The sequence below is a fragment of the Gopherus evgoodei genome, chromosome 9 (assembly GCF_007399415.2).
Source record: "Gopherus evgoodei ecotype Sinaloan lineage chromosome 9, rGopEvg1_v1.p, whole genome shotgun sequence".
NCBI lineage: Eukaryota > Metazoa > Chordata > Testudines > Testudinidae > Gopherus > Gopherus evgoodei.
In genome coordinates, this window is record NC_044330.1 from 75,387,871 (window position 1) to 75,402,979 (window position 15,109).

At 43.1% G+C, this 15,109-nt stretch overlaps 1 protein-coding gene across 4 annotated transcripts in view; it reads right to left on the reverse strand.

Annotated features, from left to right (window-relative positions):
- The window catches only part of PCDH11X (protocadherin 11 X-linked), a 1,094,905-nt gene that overhangs the window by 985,114 nt on the left and 94,682 nt on the right, over nucleotides 1-15,109 (reverse strand). For all 4 annotated transcript variants that reach the window (XM_030574959.1, XM_030574956.1, XM_030574957.1 and 1 more), the window contains one exon: nucleotides 14,049-14,632. In XM_030574959.1, the coding sequence (XP_030430819.1) occupies nucleotides 14,049-14,588 (540 nt within the window). In that variant the 5' untranslated portion in view covers nucleotides 14,589-14,632. The remainder of the gene's footprint in view (nucleotides 1-14,048; nucleotides 14,633-15,109) is intronic.

Consider the following 15,109-nt stretch of genomic DNA (forward strand, 5'->3'; position numbering starts at 1 on the left):
GAAAATTTCTTAACCTGCTGATACCAGCAGAGTATGTTCATCCTTATTTGCAGCTCTATATGAGCTAATTCTCTGGAGTCTGAATAGGCATCTTCTACAATATAGTTATCCAACCTCTACACTGTGGGCTCCAGGAGGATTGTTAATAACAGATTCAGAAGGTGCATAATACTTAGGTATTAGTGGGTTACTGTATATTTACTAGGGACCTTTGATAACACTAGAATAATGAAGTCAGAAGTTACCTAATCCTATTAGTGTCAAACTCTGTAATTTTCAATAAGACATGACAATATTAATAAAGGCCTGTTTACAAATGGAATGAGCTTAGTGTTGACAGTTCTTTCACAGAAGGTGGACTGTTGATAACAACCACCCCTGGCTTTCTGTGACCTACTTAAAGGGCCAGTATACCACTTCATTATCCTCCCTCATGCTGCTGGCACCAGTGTAAAAGAGCTCGTCCATATGAATTTCAATGTAGTCTGATTAGCTGCAGCACATCTTCTCCTTCAAGCCTGGTTTGAGAACATAAGTAAGGGTCACTGTTCTACCTCCTTTTTCAAGAAATGAGAAGAGGGAAAACAGGCACAAACTGCAGATTAAAGCAGCAGGTTTTTGTGATATAGTATCAGACCTGACATACAGCTCTGTAGAGAAAATTCAATTTATTTTCCAGTTGGAATAAATTTACTCCATTAGCCTACTGTGTGTCATTGTGGGCTCTTTTTGCAGAGACATTAGCCATTCTCCTTTAATCTCTTGCTCAATATTCACAACAGTGTATGGCTCTGAGCAGCAATGGCATAAGGTGAAAAAAGATAGCCTCCTTTAGGCCATAAAAATTAATTTTGTATGTCCCCCTCTGTTTTCTCTCCATTGTTATTTTCCATTACCCAATCAATTTGAATCAGAGCTGCTAGCTCTGTTCATGAAGCGTGATTTCATAACTCACATACAGTAAAGTTAGATTTAACTACAAATCCAGCCTCACTCTATAATCCTGGCATCACATGTAAAAACTTAATTCCTTAGGCTATGTCCACACTTACGGTGGCATACATATGCTGCACAGCTCCCAGCACTGAAATAAATACCTACTCAGAGATAGCTCTCAAACAGCTCCAACAATTTTTATTTAAAATAGAAAATGATATGAAGTAAGAAATGCTACTATAACTCTATAATGCAGATATTTCAAGAGAAAATGCTATTATAATCATTTAGGGAATGGATATCACAAGCTGACACTCCTTTACATGAGTATATTGAGCCTAGGAGGGATTCCTTTGGGAAACACATCTCTAGCTGCATTAAAGGAACAAATGCCGATTAAATGCACCAGTCTGACATGAAGCATTGTTTAGATGTCATGGTCCTGATTCTGGCTTCTGCTAAGGCCCCACCACCCCTCTTCCACTGGTATAAAGGAGAAGTAAAGTCAGCTGGCCTGGATATCTGGTATCCCCTAGATTAGACTACAGCTGGCATAATGACTCTTCATTAGCATGTGGGAAACATAATCACAGGAGAGAAGGTGTCCTGAGTTTTGCTGCACTTCAACTATTCTCATCACAGCCTCTTGTATTGCCCTGGTCTACTCTAGTTTACACTGGTCCTGAGCCAGCCAGAGAATCTGAGGGGCCATCCTGGGGTCCACTTCCCTAAACTGCACAGTAGCTCTGAATCAGGGCTGATACCTTTACCTGTGGAAGGGGAGGATTTTCTTTTAAAAGAGATTAATATACAATCCACCATGAGAGAATTTAATTTCTTAAGTGATCTGAATCTGGATTTCTTCAATAATTCTAGTTAGGGTAAATCTCCAGCCCATGAGACTTTCCGGAGAGGAATATAATACTTAACATATAAAATTCCCATTACAGGCTTACCAAGCAATTTTCTCTTCCATTATTCCTTTAACTCACCTTTTAATTGACCCAGATGCACCACACTTTCTATAAAGCTCTCCTTTCTAGCTCACTAAAGAAACTCTTGAATTGTCAATCCGGAGAACACCTGTGCCAAGGATTCATGACTGTGACCTTACGTATGTGGTCAAACTTGTACATTAGAGCAATTTCCAGCTGATGAAACTTAGTATGACTCGGGCTGCCTCAATCAGCATGAGAGTTGTCCACCTGTGACAGCTAATGCTCGTGGACCACAGGAGAACCGTTTCCAGGATTATTTTTATTTTACTATTTATTACAGCACCTACTGCCATCTGTAGGTGCCTCAGTTGCAGAAACCACACATCCACACACACATTGCATAAGCTACTTGATTAAACAAAGCAAAAAACAGTCAGATAAATGACAGACAAAGGATTGCATTCCTAGGTGGGAACTCCAAGCTGAGCAAGCTCTAATACTCACGAGGTGGTATTCCCTCAAAGAACAAAGAGCAAAAGCTTGCCAGCCACTGTCATCTCCTTTGATATGGTATGTGGTGAGAAATGATCTCTCAAATAGCTGGTTTCCAGGCCATCCAGGGCCTTATCACCAACACTGCACAATGCACCCAGAAGTGAGTGGGAGCAAAACAGAGACTTGAGCACAGATGTTATGTGAGCAGCCAGACCTCTCAGGAGTTGTGGGTCATGATGACACCAAAATACTGAGTCCAAACTCTACTAGGGAATCCCATTATTCAAGTCTCTTCAGAGCAGGTGACTCTGGTTGTCATATTTTGCAGACCTCTCCCCAGAAAGAAGTGAGCAGATGCAACCTCATTTTATTTTGGAACTTCAGTTAGGTTTCAGGTCTCCCTAGAGCAAGTGATTTATTAACTTCACAACTCAGCCAATTCCCTATGAACTGAGGAGACAATCTTTAAATTGAAACTGAAGAGAAATATGTAATGACGTGGTCTTGGAAGTGATGGCCTGAGCCTACGACAAGCAGATAATATGCAGGAATATGTATTCCGTTTGTCTTCAGAATCCCTAATTACAAATTACTGTGCAAAACAACGCTATAGAACCTCCTGCATACCACTGCTGGGATTAGTATTAAAGGAGAAAGAACGAATTAACAAAAAATAATCATTTCCAAACCCCAGGACCAGTCACGCAGTATCAGGCTGACTCCTTACCTTAGCATTTTCATCAAGAATAATATTCTTAAATATCTTCAGAGAAGGCAGACAAATATGGTACATCCTAACTGCAGAGCTAATCCTAATGATTGACACCTGGTCTGAGTATCCAGGTTAGCCTAGACCTAGTGCGAGCAGCCATATTGCAAAGCCATACCTGAGTTACTGTGTCCTCAGTGGTGCTGCACTCACCTATGGTGTGTGATTTCTGGGAGTATATCCCATGGTTCTTTGTGCTGCAGAAAGTGGGATGCTCTATGATTCTTTTCCAGTGAACTGTGGGAGAATCTGTCTGGGAGAATCTGTCAGGGGAAACTGTGGCATCAGAGAACTAACAGCAATCAAGTGACTTAGCCAGTGTCTTCACTATAAAATGAAGTGGGTGCGTTCTAGCCTCAGTGAAAGCAGCATCTGGGCCCCAACCCCCACACCCAGTTAATCCAGTTTCGCACAGTGACCCCTGTATTCACACCCTACATGCTGTTGTAATAATCTTTGTACAATATCAGAGGGGTAGCCGTCTTAGTCTGGATCTGTAAAAGCAGCAAAGAATCCTGTGGCACCTTATAGACTAACAGACGTTTTGGAGCAGGAGCTTTCGTGGGTGAATACTCACTTCTTCAGATACATGGAGTGGAAATTTCCAGGGGTAGGTATATATATGCAAGTAAGCTAGAGATAACGAGGTTAGTTCAATCAGCGAGGATGAGGCCCTGTTCTAGCAGTGGAGGTGTGAAAACCAAGGGAGGAGAAACTGGTTTTGTAGTTGGCAAGCCATTCACAGTCTTTGTTTAATCCTGAGCTGATGGTGTCAAATTTGCAGATGAACTGAAGCTCAGCAGTTTCTCTTTGAAGTCTGGTCCTGAAGTTTTTTTGCTGCAGGATGACCATCTTAAGGTCTGCTATTGTGTGTCCAGGAAGGTTGAAGTGTTCTCCTACAGGTTTTTGTATATTGCCATTCCTAATATCTGATTTGTGTCCGTTTATCCTTTTCCGTAGAGACTGTCCAATTTGGCCGATGTACATAGCAGAGGAGCATTGCTGGCATATGATGGCGTATATTACATTGGTGGACGTGCAAGTGAATGAACCGGTGATGGTGTGGCTGATCTGGTTAGGTCCTGTGATGGAGTTGCTGGTGTAGATATGTGGGCAGAGTTGGCATCGAGGTTTGTTGCATGGATTGGTTCCTGAGCTAGAGTTACTATGGTGCAGTGTGCAGTCACTGGTGAGAATATGTTTCAGGTTGGCAGGTTGTCTGTGGGCGAGGACTGGCCTGCTACCCAAGGCCTGTGAAAGTGTGGGATCATTGTCCAGGATGGGTTGTAGATCCCTGATGATGCGTTGGAGGGGTTTTAGCTGGGGACTGTATGTGATGGCCAGTGGAGTCCTGTTGGTTTCTTTCTTGGGTTTGTCTTGCAGTAGGAGGCTTCCAGGTACACATCTGGCTCTGTTGATCTGTTTCCTTATTTCCTTCTGCGGGTATTGTAGTTTTGAGAATGCTTGGTGGAGATTTTATAGGTGTTGGTCCCTGTCTGAGGGGTTAGAGCAGATGTGGTTGTACCTCAGTGTTTGGCCTTGGGTGGCAGGCTAGTCCTTGCCCACAGACAACCTGAAACATATTCTCACCAGTAACTGCACACTGCACCATAGTAACTCCTGTCTTTGTCTAGGCAGAGAGTATGGGCGGTGAGGCTGGGGACGGAAAGGCCTGCGTTGGGTCACCGGCGTATGAATGCCGAGAGAGCGCATTATGACTCTGTTGTCCTTCAGGCTTTGCAGCCTGGGGTCAGTCTTCTCCAAGAAGAGACCTTTACCATCAAATGGCAAGTCCTGAATGGTATACTGCAGCTCCGGTGGGAGGTTTGAAACTGAAGCCATGAGATGCGCCTCATGGCAACACCCGAGGCCAGAGTCCTGGCTGCTGAGTCTGCTGCATCCAACGAGGCCTGGAGGGTAGTTCTGGCCACCTTTTTCCCTTCCTCCAAGAGGGCAGCGAACTCTTAGCGGGAGTCTTGAGGGAGAAGCTCCATAAATTTTCCCACCGCCACCCAGGTGTTATAATTATAGCGGCTAAGCAAGGTCTGTTGATTTGCCACCCAGAGCTGTAGGGCCCGTGCCGAGTACACCTTGAGGCCTAGTAGGTCCATTTGCCTAGTAGGTCCTAGTAGGTCCATTTGCCTTCGATTTTGGGGCTGGCACCTGCTGGCCATGGCATTCCCTCTCATTAACGGACTGGACGACTAGTGAGCAAGGAGGAGGATGGACATACAAGTACTCGTACCCTTTAGAGAGCACCATATATTTACACTCGACTCCCCTGGCCGCAGGAGGGATAGAGGCGGGGGACTGCCATATAGTATTGGCATTCACCTGGATGGTTCGAATAAACGGTAGGGCCACTCTAGTGGGGACATCTGCCGATAGAATGTCCACTACCAGATCCTCTACCTCTGGGACCTCCTCCACCTGGAGGTTCACATTGAGTGCTACCCTCCTTAGGAGGTCCTTATGGGCTCTCAGGTCGATTGGAGGAGGGTCCGAGGAGGATGTTCCTGCCACCGCCTCATCTGGAGAAGAGGAAGAGGAGATGCTGGCGATGAGCGGGTCCTGTGTGGCCTCTTGCTCTTGGGTGACCTCCTGCTCCAGTGAAACCTAGGAGTCCGATGGGTGAGCTGGGGCTTCCTCCGCAGCAGTCAGAGGGGGACGGCTAACCGTCATCTCTGGCACTCGGTGCTCTGAAGAGACACAGTGGGACGGAACTACTGGTATGCCTTGGGCCTGGTGGTACGCCCAAGGTGTCCAGAAAGACCACTGATAGGGTCCTTGGTCCTGGGCCTCTTAGAAGACTCTGGTGGGCACATTAGAATCGCGGTCCTGAGCACAAGAGTTGTCCGCGTGGGAGGACACTGATGCATGTCTGGATGGCCTCGGAGGTGCTGAAAAGCCCTAGGCAGAGTCTCTGTCTCTAGCAGACTTTGCTCTACTCGGCACCGGGGACCGGTACCGGGAGGCATACTGGTACCAGGAACGAGACTGGGACCTGCGACCGGAGTGGTGCCGGGAGGTCGACTGAGATCTCAAGGCTCAATATCGAGAGCAGCTACGGGAGTCACGGTGCCTGGAGCGGTGCCGGGAGCTGGAACGGTGCTGAGAGTAGCGGGCCGGCGAACGGGATACCGACCAGTACCGTGAGTGCGACCGGTACCGAGGAAGAGAACGCTGTGAGCGGCATCGGGAGCGGGAGCGCCGACGGGACCTGGAATGTCTGCAGGACCGTGATCATGAATGGTGCGCTGCTCTGCTGTGCCGACAGAGGATGGTCTTATCAAGGCAGGCTTGCCGGTAGACTGTATTACCTGCACTGGCGGTGCCGGGAGTTGAGGCAGCATCGACTGTGTCATGGCAATCCCTCACCATTGAGAATGTCTCTGGCATGGATGGAATAGTAAACTCAACCACAGCTCACGCCGGGGAGCTGACAGGCACCAGACTCAACAGCCCTCATGTGACTGGAATCGACAGTGCCGACGTTGTCGGTGCCGTGGCAGGTGTCGGTGCCGGGCAATCCGACTTAGACGAGCTCTCTGGCTGCAGTACAGGCAGCACGGAAGCAGCAGGAGTCTTAGGCTTTCTCGATCTCGGGGAGAGGAAGCGTTGCCAAGTCGACTTTGGTGCCGGTGCCGAGAGGCCTTGGCAGTACCGGCGCGGTCCGGTGCCGAGGAGGTGCTTCTGCCTGCCGATTGACCAGTGCTCAGTGCCGAAGGCGGAGGGGTAAGAGCCACCTCCTTTTTTGTTCTCGGCTTAAAAGCCTTGCAAACGTGACACTTATCTGTCAGGTGAGATTCCCCGAGGCACTTAAGGCAGGAGTCGTGTGGATCTCCTGTCGGCATCGGCTTATGACAGGCCGAGCACGGTTTGAAACCCGGTGAACCGGGTATGGGCCCAGCACCAGGTGCGGGGAAGGGGCTAATCCCCGAATCCCTCTTAACTATACACTAACTATGAACAATAAAAATTAACTTTGAACTATATAACTTTGAACTATATACACAACAAAATAACTAGAGAACTATGAGTAGCTAGGGAGGTGGAGGTCAGTAAAACCGCACTCCACTGTTCCAACGACCGACACAGGCGGTAAGAAGGAACTGAGGGGCGGTTGGGTCGGCAGGGGTATATATCTGGCACCATGGCGGCGCCACTCCAGGGGGTGCCAGCCGACCCACCGAGTGTTGCTAGGGTAAAAATCTTCCGATGGACGTGCACGCAGCGCGCACACACCCTAACTGGAATGGATATGAGCAAGCACTCGAAGAAGAAGTTGATGTTATGAATATAAATCAGAAGTTCTGAGTTGTAGAAAGTTTATAAGGGAAGGAGAAACCTGTGGTCAGGAAAGTTAAGGCCCATAAGAAGGAGTTTTTTAAACATATTAGGAACAAAAATAATCCTGACAATGGCATTGGTCTATTATTAGATGGAAATGGTAGAATTCTCAATAATAGTAATTAATAATGCAGGAAAGGCAGACGTGTTCAACAAAGATTTCTGTTCTGCATCTGGGAAAAAATCAGATGATATACCGTAATCTCATATATGGTGGTGATGATATTCTTTTCATTCCGCTAGTACCTCTGAAGGATGTTAAAGAGAAGCTAGTAAAGTTGCACATTTTAAAGTCAACAGGTCCAAATAACCAAATAATGGACAGTTAATGTTGATTTCAGTAGCCTTGGAAACTGGGAAACTTCCAGAAGACAAATAAAATCAATGTTATGCCAATTATTTGAAAGGATAAATGAGATGACCCAGATAACTATAGATCTTTCAGCCTGACAACAAACCCGGGCAAGATAATGGGGCAGCTGATACAGGACTCAATTAATAAAAACATTTAAAAGGGTAATACAATTTATGCAAATCAACATGGTTTTGTGGAAAATAGATCCTGTGAAAACTAACTTGATATACTTTTTTATGGGATTACAAGCTTCATTGATAAAAGAGATAGTGTTGACAAAATATACTTAGACTTCTCTAACGTATTAGATTTGTTAGTGTATGACATTTTGATAAAAAACTAGAATGACATAAAATTAACATGGCACACTAATTAAATGGATTAAAAATTGGCCAACTGATAGGTCTCAAAATGTAAATGGGAAATTGCCATTGACTAGGTATGTTTCCAGTAGGGTCCCACAGGGATCAGTTCTTGGCCCCACACTATTTAACATTTGTATCATTGACTGGGAAGAAAACATAAAATCATCACTGATAAAGTCTGCACAAAAATTGGGAGAGTGACAAAGAAGAGGACAAGTCACTGATACAGAGCAATCTGGATCGTAGTAAACAAGGCACAAGTAAACAATATGCATTTTAATACAGCTAAATGTAAACATATTAATCTAGGAACAAAGAACATAGGCCATACTTACAGGATGTCAGATTCTGAAAAAGATTTGTGGGAAGGGAGATAATCAGCTGCACATGAGCTCCCCTCTGTGATGCTGTGGCCAAAAGAGCTAATGCAATCCTGGGACGCATAAACGGGAATCTTGAGTCGAACTAGAGAGGCTATTTTACCTGGTGTCCACAACTCAAGAATTAAGTTGTTAAATTGGAGAGAATTCACAGAAGAGTCACAAGAACAATTAAACGATTAGAAAACATGCCTTATAGCGATAGACTCAAGGGGATCAATCTATTTAGCTTTGCAAAGAGAAGTTTAAGAGGTGATTTGATTAAAGTCTATGCATCTACACAGGGAACAAATATTTCACAATGGGGCTCTTCAGTCTAGCAGAGAAAGGTAGAACATGATCCAGTGGCTGGAAGTTGAAGCTAGACAAATTCAGACTGTAAATAAGGTGTAATTTTTTTTAACAGTGATAGTAATTAACCAAAGGCTATGGTGGATTCTCCATCATGGACAATTTGTAAAACAAAATGGGATTTTTTTCTAAAAGATCTGATCTAGGAATTATTTTGAGAAAACTCTATGGCCTGTGTTATACAGGAGGTCAGTTAGATGATTACAATGGTCCCTTCTGGCCTTGAAATTTGTAAATCTATGAAAGTGCTGTGTCTATGTCTAAATGAGAATAGCAAATTCCTTTGGCTACCAGCAGAAAATGACTTGCATAACTGCATATTTTCTTAGAACGTTCTTAGAAAAAAGGGAACCTAACTTACTATGTGCTGCTAAAGTGCTATATTCTAAAATAGTGCAACCTATTGAAAACCTATCTGAAGTAATTAGTAATGTATTCTTGCAGTGTCTGACCAATTGCAATTGCTACTGCACTAACAGGATTGGCGAAAATTTTTTACAACCTGCAAACAGTCTCTTAGGCAGGATAACAATGTGTGTGATTTATTTAAGTCTATCTAGATGCCATTTGTTCTGCTAGATTCTGGTCCTTTATGCAAATATAAAAACAGTCTTTTTCTGAAACTCAGTCAGCACTTCTCCTATCTGTCCTCCCTACAGCCTTCTCTAAGCAAGCACCACAGGAAGTAACACACAGGATAGATGGAACTGCCTGCCTGTTAGAGTTCAGATACTTCAAACACTGTACAGTTGAAGCAGAGAGTCAGTTATAAAGTTTTAATGTGTTTTACAATGAATCACTTAGCTACTTATTAGAAGTTCTTGCCTACTGAGGCACATCCTAGAAACCTAGAAAAAATGGACAGGAAAGGGGGGGTTGCATGCTAGCCTCAGATGGTCAGTATAAGCTTTCTGAAAGGAAATCTCTATAAAGTTTCTGTGCAGAACACTAGACAAATTAAATCCTGCGTTAGGAGAGTATAAGTCATGGCCTCAATCTTGCAACGAGTTCCATTGGAGCATATTCCTGTGCTTGTGTGGAACTCACTGCAGGAACTGGGTCAAATATACTTACCTGGAAAAACTATTTCTATTTAAAATTAGATAATTAGTTACCAAGGTGGTAACTACATAGATTTTTAATAATAGGCAATAGATTCAAATAATGATTTGTTCTGTTTTATCAAAAATGCACTGGGCATACTCTTATATCAAAATGACTTTGTAACTGATTAATAATGTATTTTGCAATATTCTAATGAATTAGAATGCAACAATTTTGACTGCTTTTACCTCATCTGGAGAGGTGTAATGCTATCATTACTGTATATTAAAGGAATCACATATATTGAATGCCTTTAACTGTATAAATGTTGAGGAAAGCAGGTACTGCTGAAAAATCATCTGAAAGTAGTCATATTTCCAACCAGAATTAAGACTGCTTGAAAACCTGGCTATTAAGGACCTTAAGCAGTTCAGATGAGTTCTGAGTGTGAGGTTGTTTCACAGATAAATATTTATGTAGCAATAATCTTCTCCACGTATCACAAATAAACTCTGCACTCAAGCAGGCAGCAAGTAAGGCTTAGCTAAAATATAAAAAAGTAAAATGTCAATAAAGGGCTAGAAGTAGATAATGCCCTGGAAGTACTGTACAGCTTGTGGTTGTTGCAAATGAGTTGCAAATTGGTTGTTGTGTTTAAATCTAGAACAACACAGCCACTTTGTTGCAGTATATTTACTACACAGTCACTTTGTTGCTTCTGCAGGCTGAGTCCACTGCACACACCAAGGGTTTGCATCTCTCTATACCCGCCACAAACTCCATGTGTACCAAACTCCCAACCTTTCTATTTGAGGGACTCCCTGCAACTCTCCAGCCACCTCAATTAAAAGCAGCCTCAAAGCTACTCTAACTTGTGCTCAGACTGCCCATACATCCCCCCCCCCCCCGTAAGAGTTGTGATCAGCTGAGAATAAGAGAGTATAGCAAGAGCAACAATGCCCTGGCAGCATCCTGACCTCAGACCCTGGGACATCCTCTGAGTCAGATGCTGCATTCATGGTACAGAGGGAAGGGTGTTATAGAACCACCCCAGCCCAGGGATCCCCCCCTCCTGATGCCAGTGATAGTCACCAGAATGTGGATGCACTACTGATTCAGTATAAAGGGGCCCAAGGGCAACAGAGAAATTATTCCCACTTCAGTAGGATTAAAATAAATATTTGCAGGTCTGATTTCTCAGCCCTTATTCAGGCAAAATTCTCACTAAAGTCAGTGCAAGCTGACATTGATTATGGAACTGCTAGACCAAGCCTACCTAAAATTTATTCTTTATACCATAAAAGGCATGTTGCTTTCTGCTCATGGTTCTGTTATCACCTCGATACTGATAGACTATTTTGTCCTCTTAAGAATAGCTCCATTATTTAACTAGGTTTAAAAGTTCAATTTACTGGGCATAATTCTGATCTCAATTTCTCAAACATAACAGGCATCGCCACTGTTATAAAGAAGGTAGTATGGTGTAGTTGGGAGGAGAATTTGGTCCACTGAACGCTATTTGGTAGAACTGCTCTTTTTCTTTTTTAAAAACAGATACCACATTTGTTCCACATTGTTTCTTGGGTGGGACCAAGGAACAATGTGGGGTGTTCTGATGTGGATGCTCGCACATTGAAATTGTACTTTCATTACTCTTTATTTTTTTAAATTGCAAGTTGTCCATTAAGTTTGTTAGTTAATTCTCTTAAGAACGTTGCAATGCATAGTAAATGTACTGGCTGATTTCTACAGATACCAATATTCACATTGGTTTCCCTTTATTAACAAGGTTTTCATTCTTTCTGAATTCTCCAAAGCCTGTTTTATTTTTCTTGCTAAAGGCTAGGTTTTATAACAAAGGCAATTCAGTAGTTCAGCCATTTTAGAGTCACCATTAATGTCATTCCCTCCTCATTTATTAATGGGTCTACTAGCACTCCAGTATTTCTTTTTTCCCCCCATGACATAGTTGTTAAAGCCCTTCTTTTTCCCCTTTAGCCAGCCTCAACTCATTCTGCTTCATTTTCTTCAGAAAAAATGTTAAGATGAATTAGATTTCCACTCAGTACTGCAACATTGAGGGTCATTTTAAATAAATCATTTTCCATTACCTATTTACTGTAAATCCACCTAAAACCACAGTTAACAAATGAAGATCACCAATGAATCACAATAACACTTTCCTCTCAAAATATGCCAGACTTGCGAAGGCTTTTTGAAAGTCAAAAGATTACTCTATTAACACCTCCAATGCCATGAGCTTCTGCATGCCCAAGGCGTGTGAAGCCTTCCCATTATTTTTAACGAGCAGTCAGGACCTACACAGCCTACGTCCACAAGACCACAGAAGTGCCCCTTTGTTGCCTGTGCATCACAGATCCTAATTGTGTGAGAAATTTAAAAGGAATGCTGCTGCTTTTTAACAGCTTTCCATAAAGACAAGTGATAATTTCCTCCCTTTGTCATTAGCTAGTATCCACTTCACCTCAAGTAATTCAGGCAGTAAGCTACTTTTAAAAAAACTAAAATTAAGCAGTATTTTATTTTTATTAAATTGCTGGCAAGTACCAATCTCAGTGTTTGTTAGATATCTAGCCAGCCAAATGATGCAATAGCCTGCATCCATTATGCATTCTTGCAGGAGGCGGCCAGTAAATCAGGATGCTTGCCGTCGAGAGAGACTGTCTAGTGAACTGTGCAGAGATATGCCCAAGTCCTTCAGGGAGCGAGAACATTTTCAGCCTCTCATATGCTATTCCAATAGGTTTTAGGATTTAACTAGTTTTTGTTTTGAACTCTCCAGTTAAGGACACCCATATACAGAGAAACCTTCACTTGAGAGCCACATAACTTTATGTCAAACAATTATCTGCCTGCAATTGTCTCCTTGCAGTGACCATAAATCTTCCTCATCTATCTCCACACACTTACATTTTATTCTTTTATTCTCTATTCCACATCTATCTGCATTTCAGCCCATCCCCTCTCATTGCCAAAGGAGAGAGAAGCTGGTATTTTCCAGTACTTTCTGATATGTAATGTCAAATGCCCTGCTTGTTACAAGCAAATTGGCATTGTTACAATGGCCACTGAGAATAACGTAACTCCCCTCCCCTCTCTCCGCCACAGACCTACCCAATCATTAGAGAAACAATCTGACCAAGTCAGTTCAGTGGAGGGACTAGTCATTCCTTCTCTGGAAGTGCTCATCTATATCTGTCCTTTTATGTCCACTTTACAAGTCTCTTTTGTTCTTTCAAATGCCTCACTGCCAGGGCTGCTAATCATATGCACTAAGCACATGCTAGCATATGGGCTGTTTACAAAATGTGTGTGTATATATGACAAAAAACAAATAAACCTTCCTTCTTGACAAATAAAATTGCTATGAGTTGGAAACCTCTATAGTACACTTTCTGTTTACTGGACCAGATCTTTAGCTGATGTAAATCATTATAGCTCCACTGCCACCAGTCGAGGATCCGACCAATAATCTTGAAAGTTTTCTTGATGCATTTATGGGTCAAATTCTGATCTCAGATGCACAGGAGTAAATCTGGAGTTATTCATGCTTTACACTAATATAACAGAGAGTCAATGAACCTTCCTTATGTCTTTTATAATGGAAAAAGGTTCCCCTGGGCTGATTTTCCACTGTTCCAATCTAATTTGCAAGCAGTAGGAAGAATTTAGTCCATCGCAAGCTCTTGTAAACATGCCTGTCACACTGTGATTGGTGAGTAAATGCCTTAGTGGTCTGAGAAGACTTTTGGCCCGTTGCATAAAAATCATATACCCCTTAACAGATTGGTGGACACTTAGCACAGACATACATGCACATCATGTTATTTATCATGCATATATACACAGATCTTCACAAAGTGATAACATGATGTGCTTTAAATAGGGGCACACACTTAACATTTTAGGACAAATATGATGCATCTCTAGGATGGCAATATAGGGTACTTCTGCATTTCAGTGATCTAGTGAAGACCAGCAAAGTTTGTGGACTGGTAGTGACATCAAAACACACAGTACTATGGAAGAATAAAAGACACCCACCTTAAGAAGTTCATAATGCTGAATGCCATTCACTCCAATGTCAGGATCGACGGCAGAAGGGACAGAATAGCGGGAATTAATGGCTGTGTTCTCAGGAATGGAGATGTTAATGACTGTTGAGGGGAAAAGGGGAGCATTGTCATTGATATCCTCTATCAGGAATCTGATCTTGACCAGTCTGAAGACTTCATCAGGCAAAACTGCTACCTCCACCTCATAAAAGCAGCGGTTCTCACTAAAAATGCCAGAGCACAACTTCTCCCGGTCTATGCGGTTGGCAGTAGTGAATATCTCACCAGTGTTTTCCTCCACCCGGACTAATGGCACATCCCCAGTCTTATACACAAGCTTGAACTGAAGAGGTGATGAAAGGGACACATCCGGGTCCAGTGTCAAATTCAGATCCTTAAGCAAATTGCCAATCAGGACATTTTCCGGCAGTTCTTCCCTCACAGTATAATTCTTCTCTTGGGCACCGGACTGAAATACAATGCAGGCTAATAAGACTGCCAAGAGGTAGGTTCCAGACAGCAAGTCCATCTCCAGAATGGCTAATGAGTTCTCCTGAAGAACACCAAGAGTAGCTGGAAAAGAAGAAAGAAAGGAAGAGATTATTAAAAAGCCCTAAAGCAGCACGCCAGCCAAATGGTGGAAATGCAAAAGCCAAGTGATTTGAGAATCATTGCAAAACTAGGTCAATGAAATGCTATCTTTTACTGTGACCATTTTTACATAAAACGAGCAGCAATAAAGCAGATAATCCCTTATATCTGCTTTTTGTTGTTCCCACTTCATAAATGTTGAGTTCAGAATGTGAAGAATGGATCCTCCAAAAATACAAGGGTCCCCATGAGAGAGTGTTCTTCCCACTCTCTGCTTCCAAAGATAAATCCTCCTTTCCAGCCCTCCCTCAGCCACATTGGTACTCATCTTTCTCTCACTCCCAACTCCTTGATCTTGTTCCCTAGCGAGGCAGCCAAGTCAACCTCATCTCATCTCAGCTGGTGGTTTGCAAGCAGGCGTCAGCAGGTGGTTTGCAAGCTGCTGGGGTGGGCTAATGC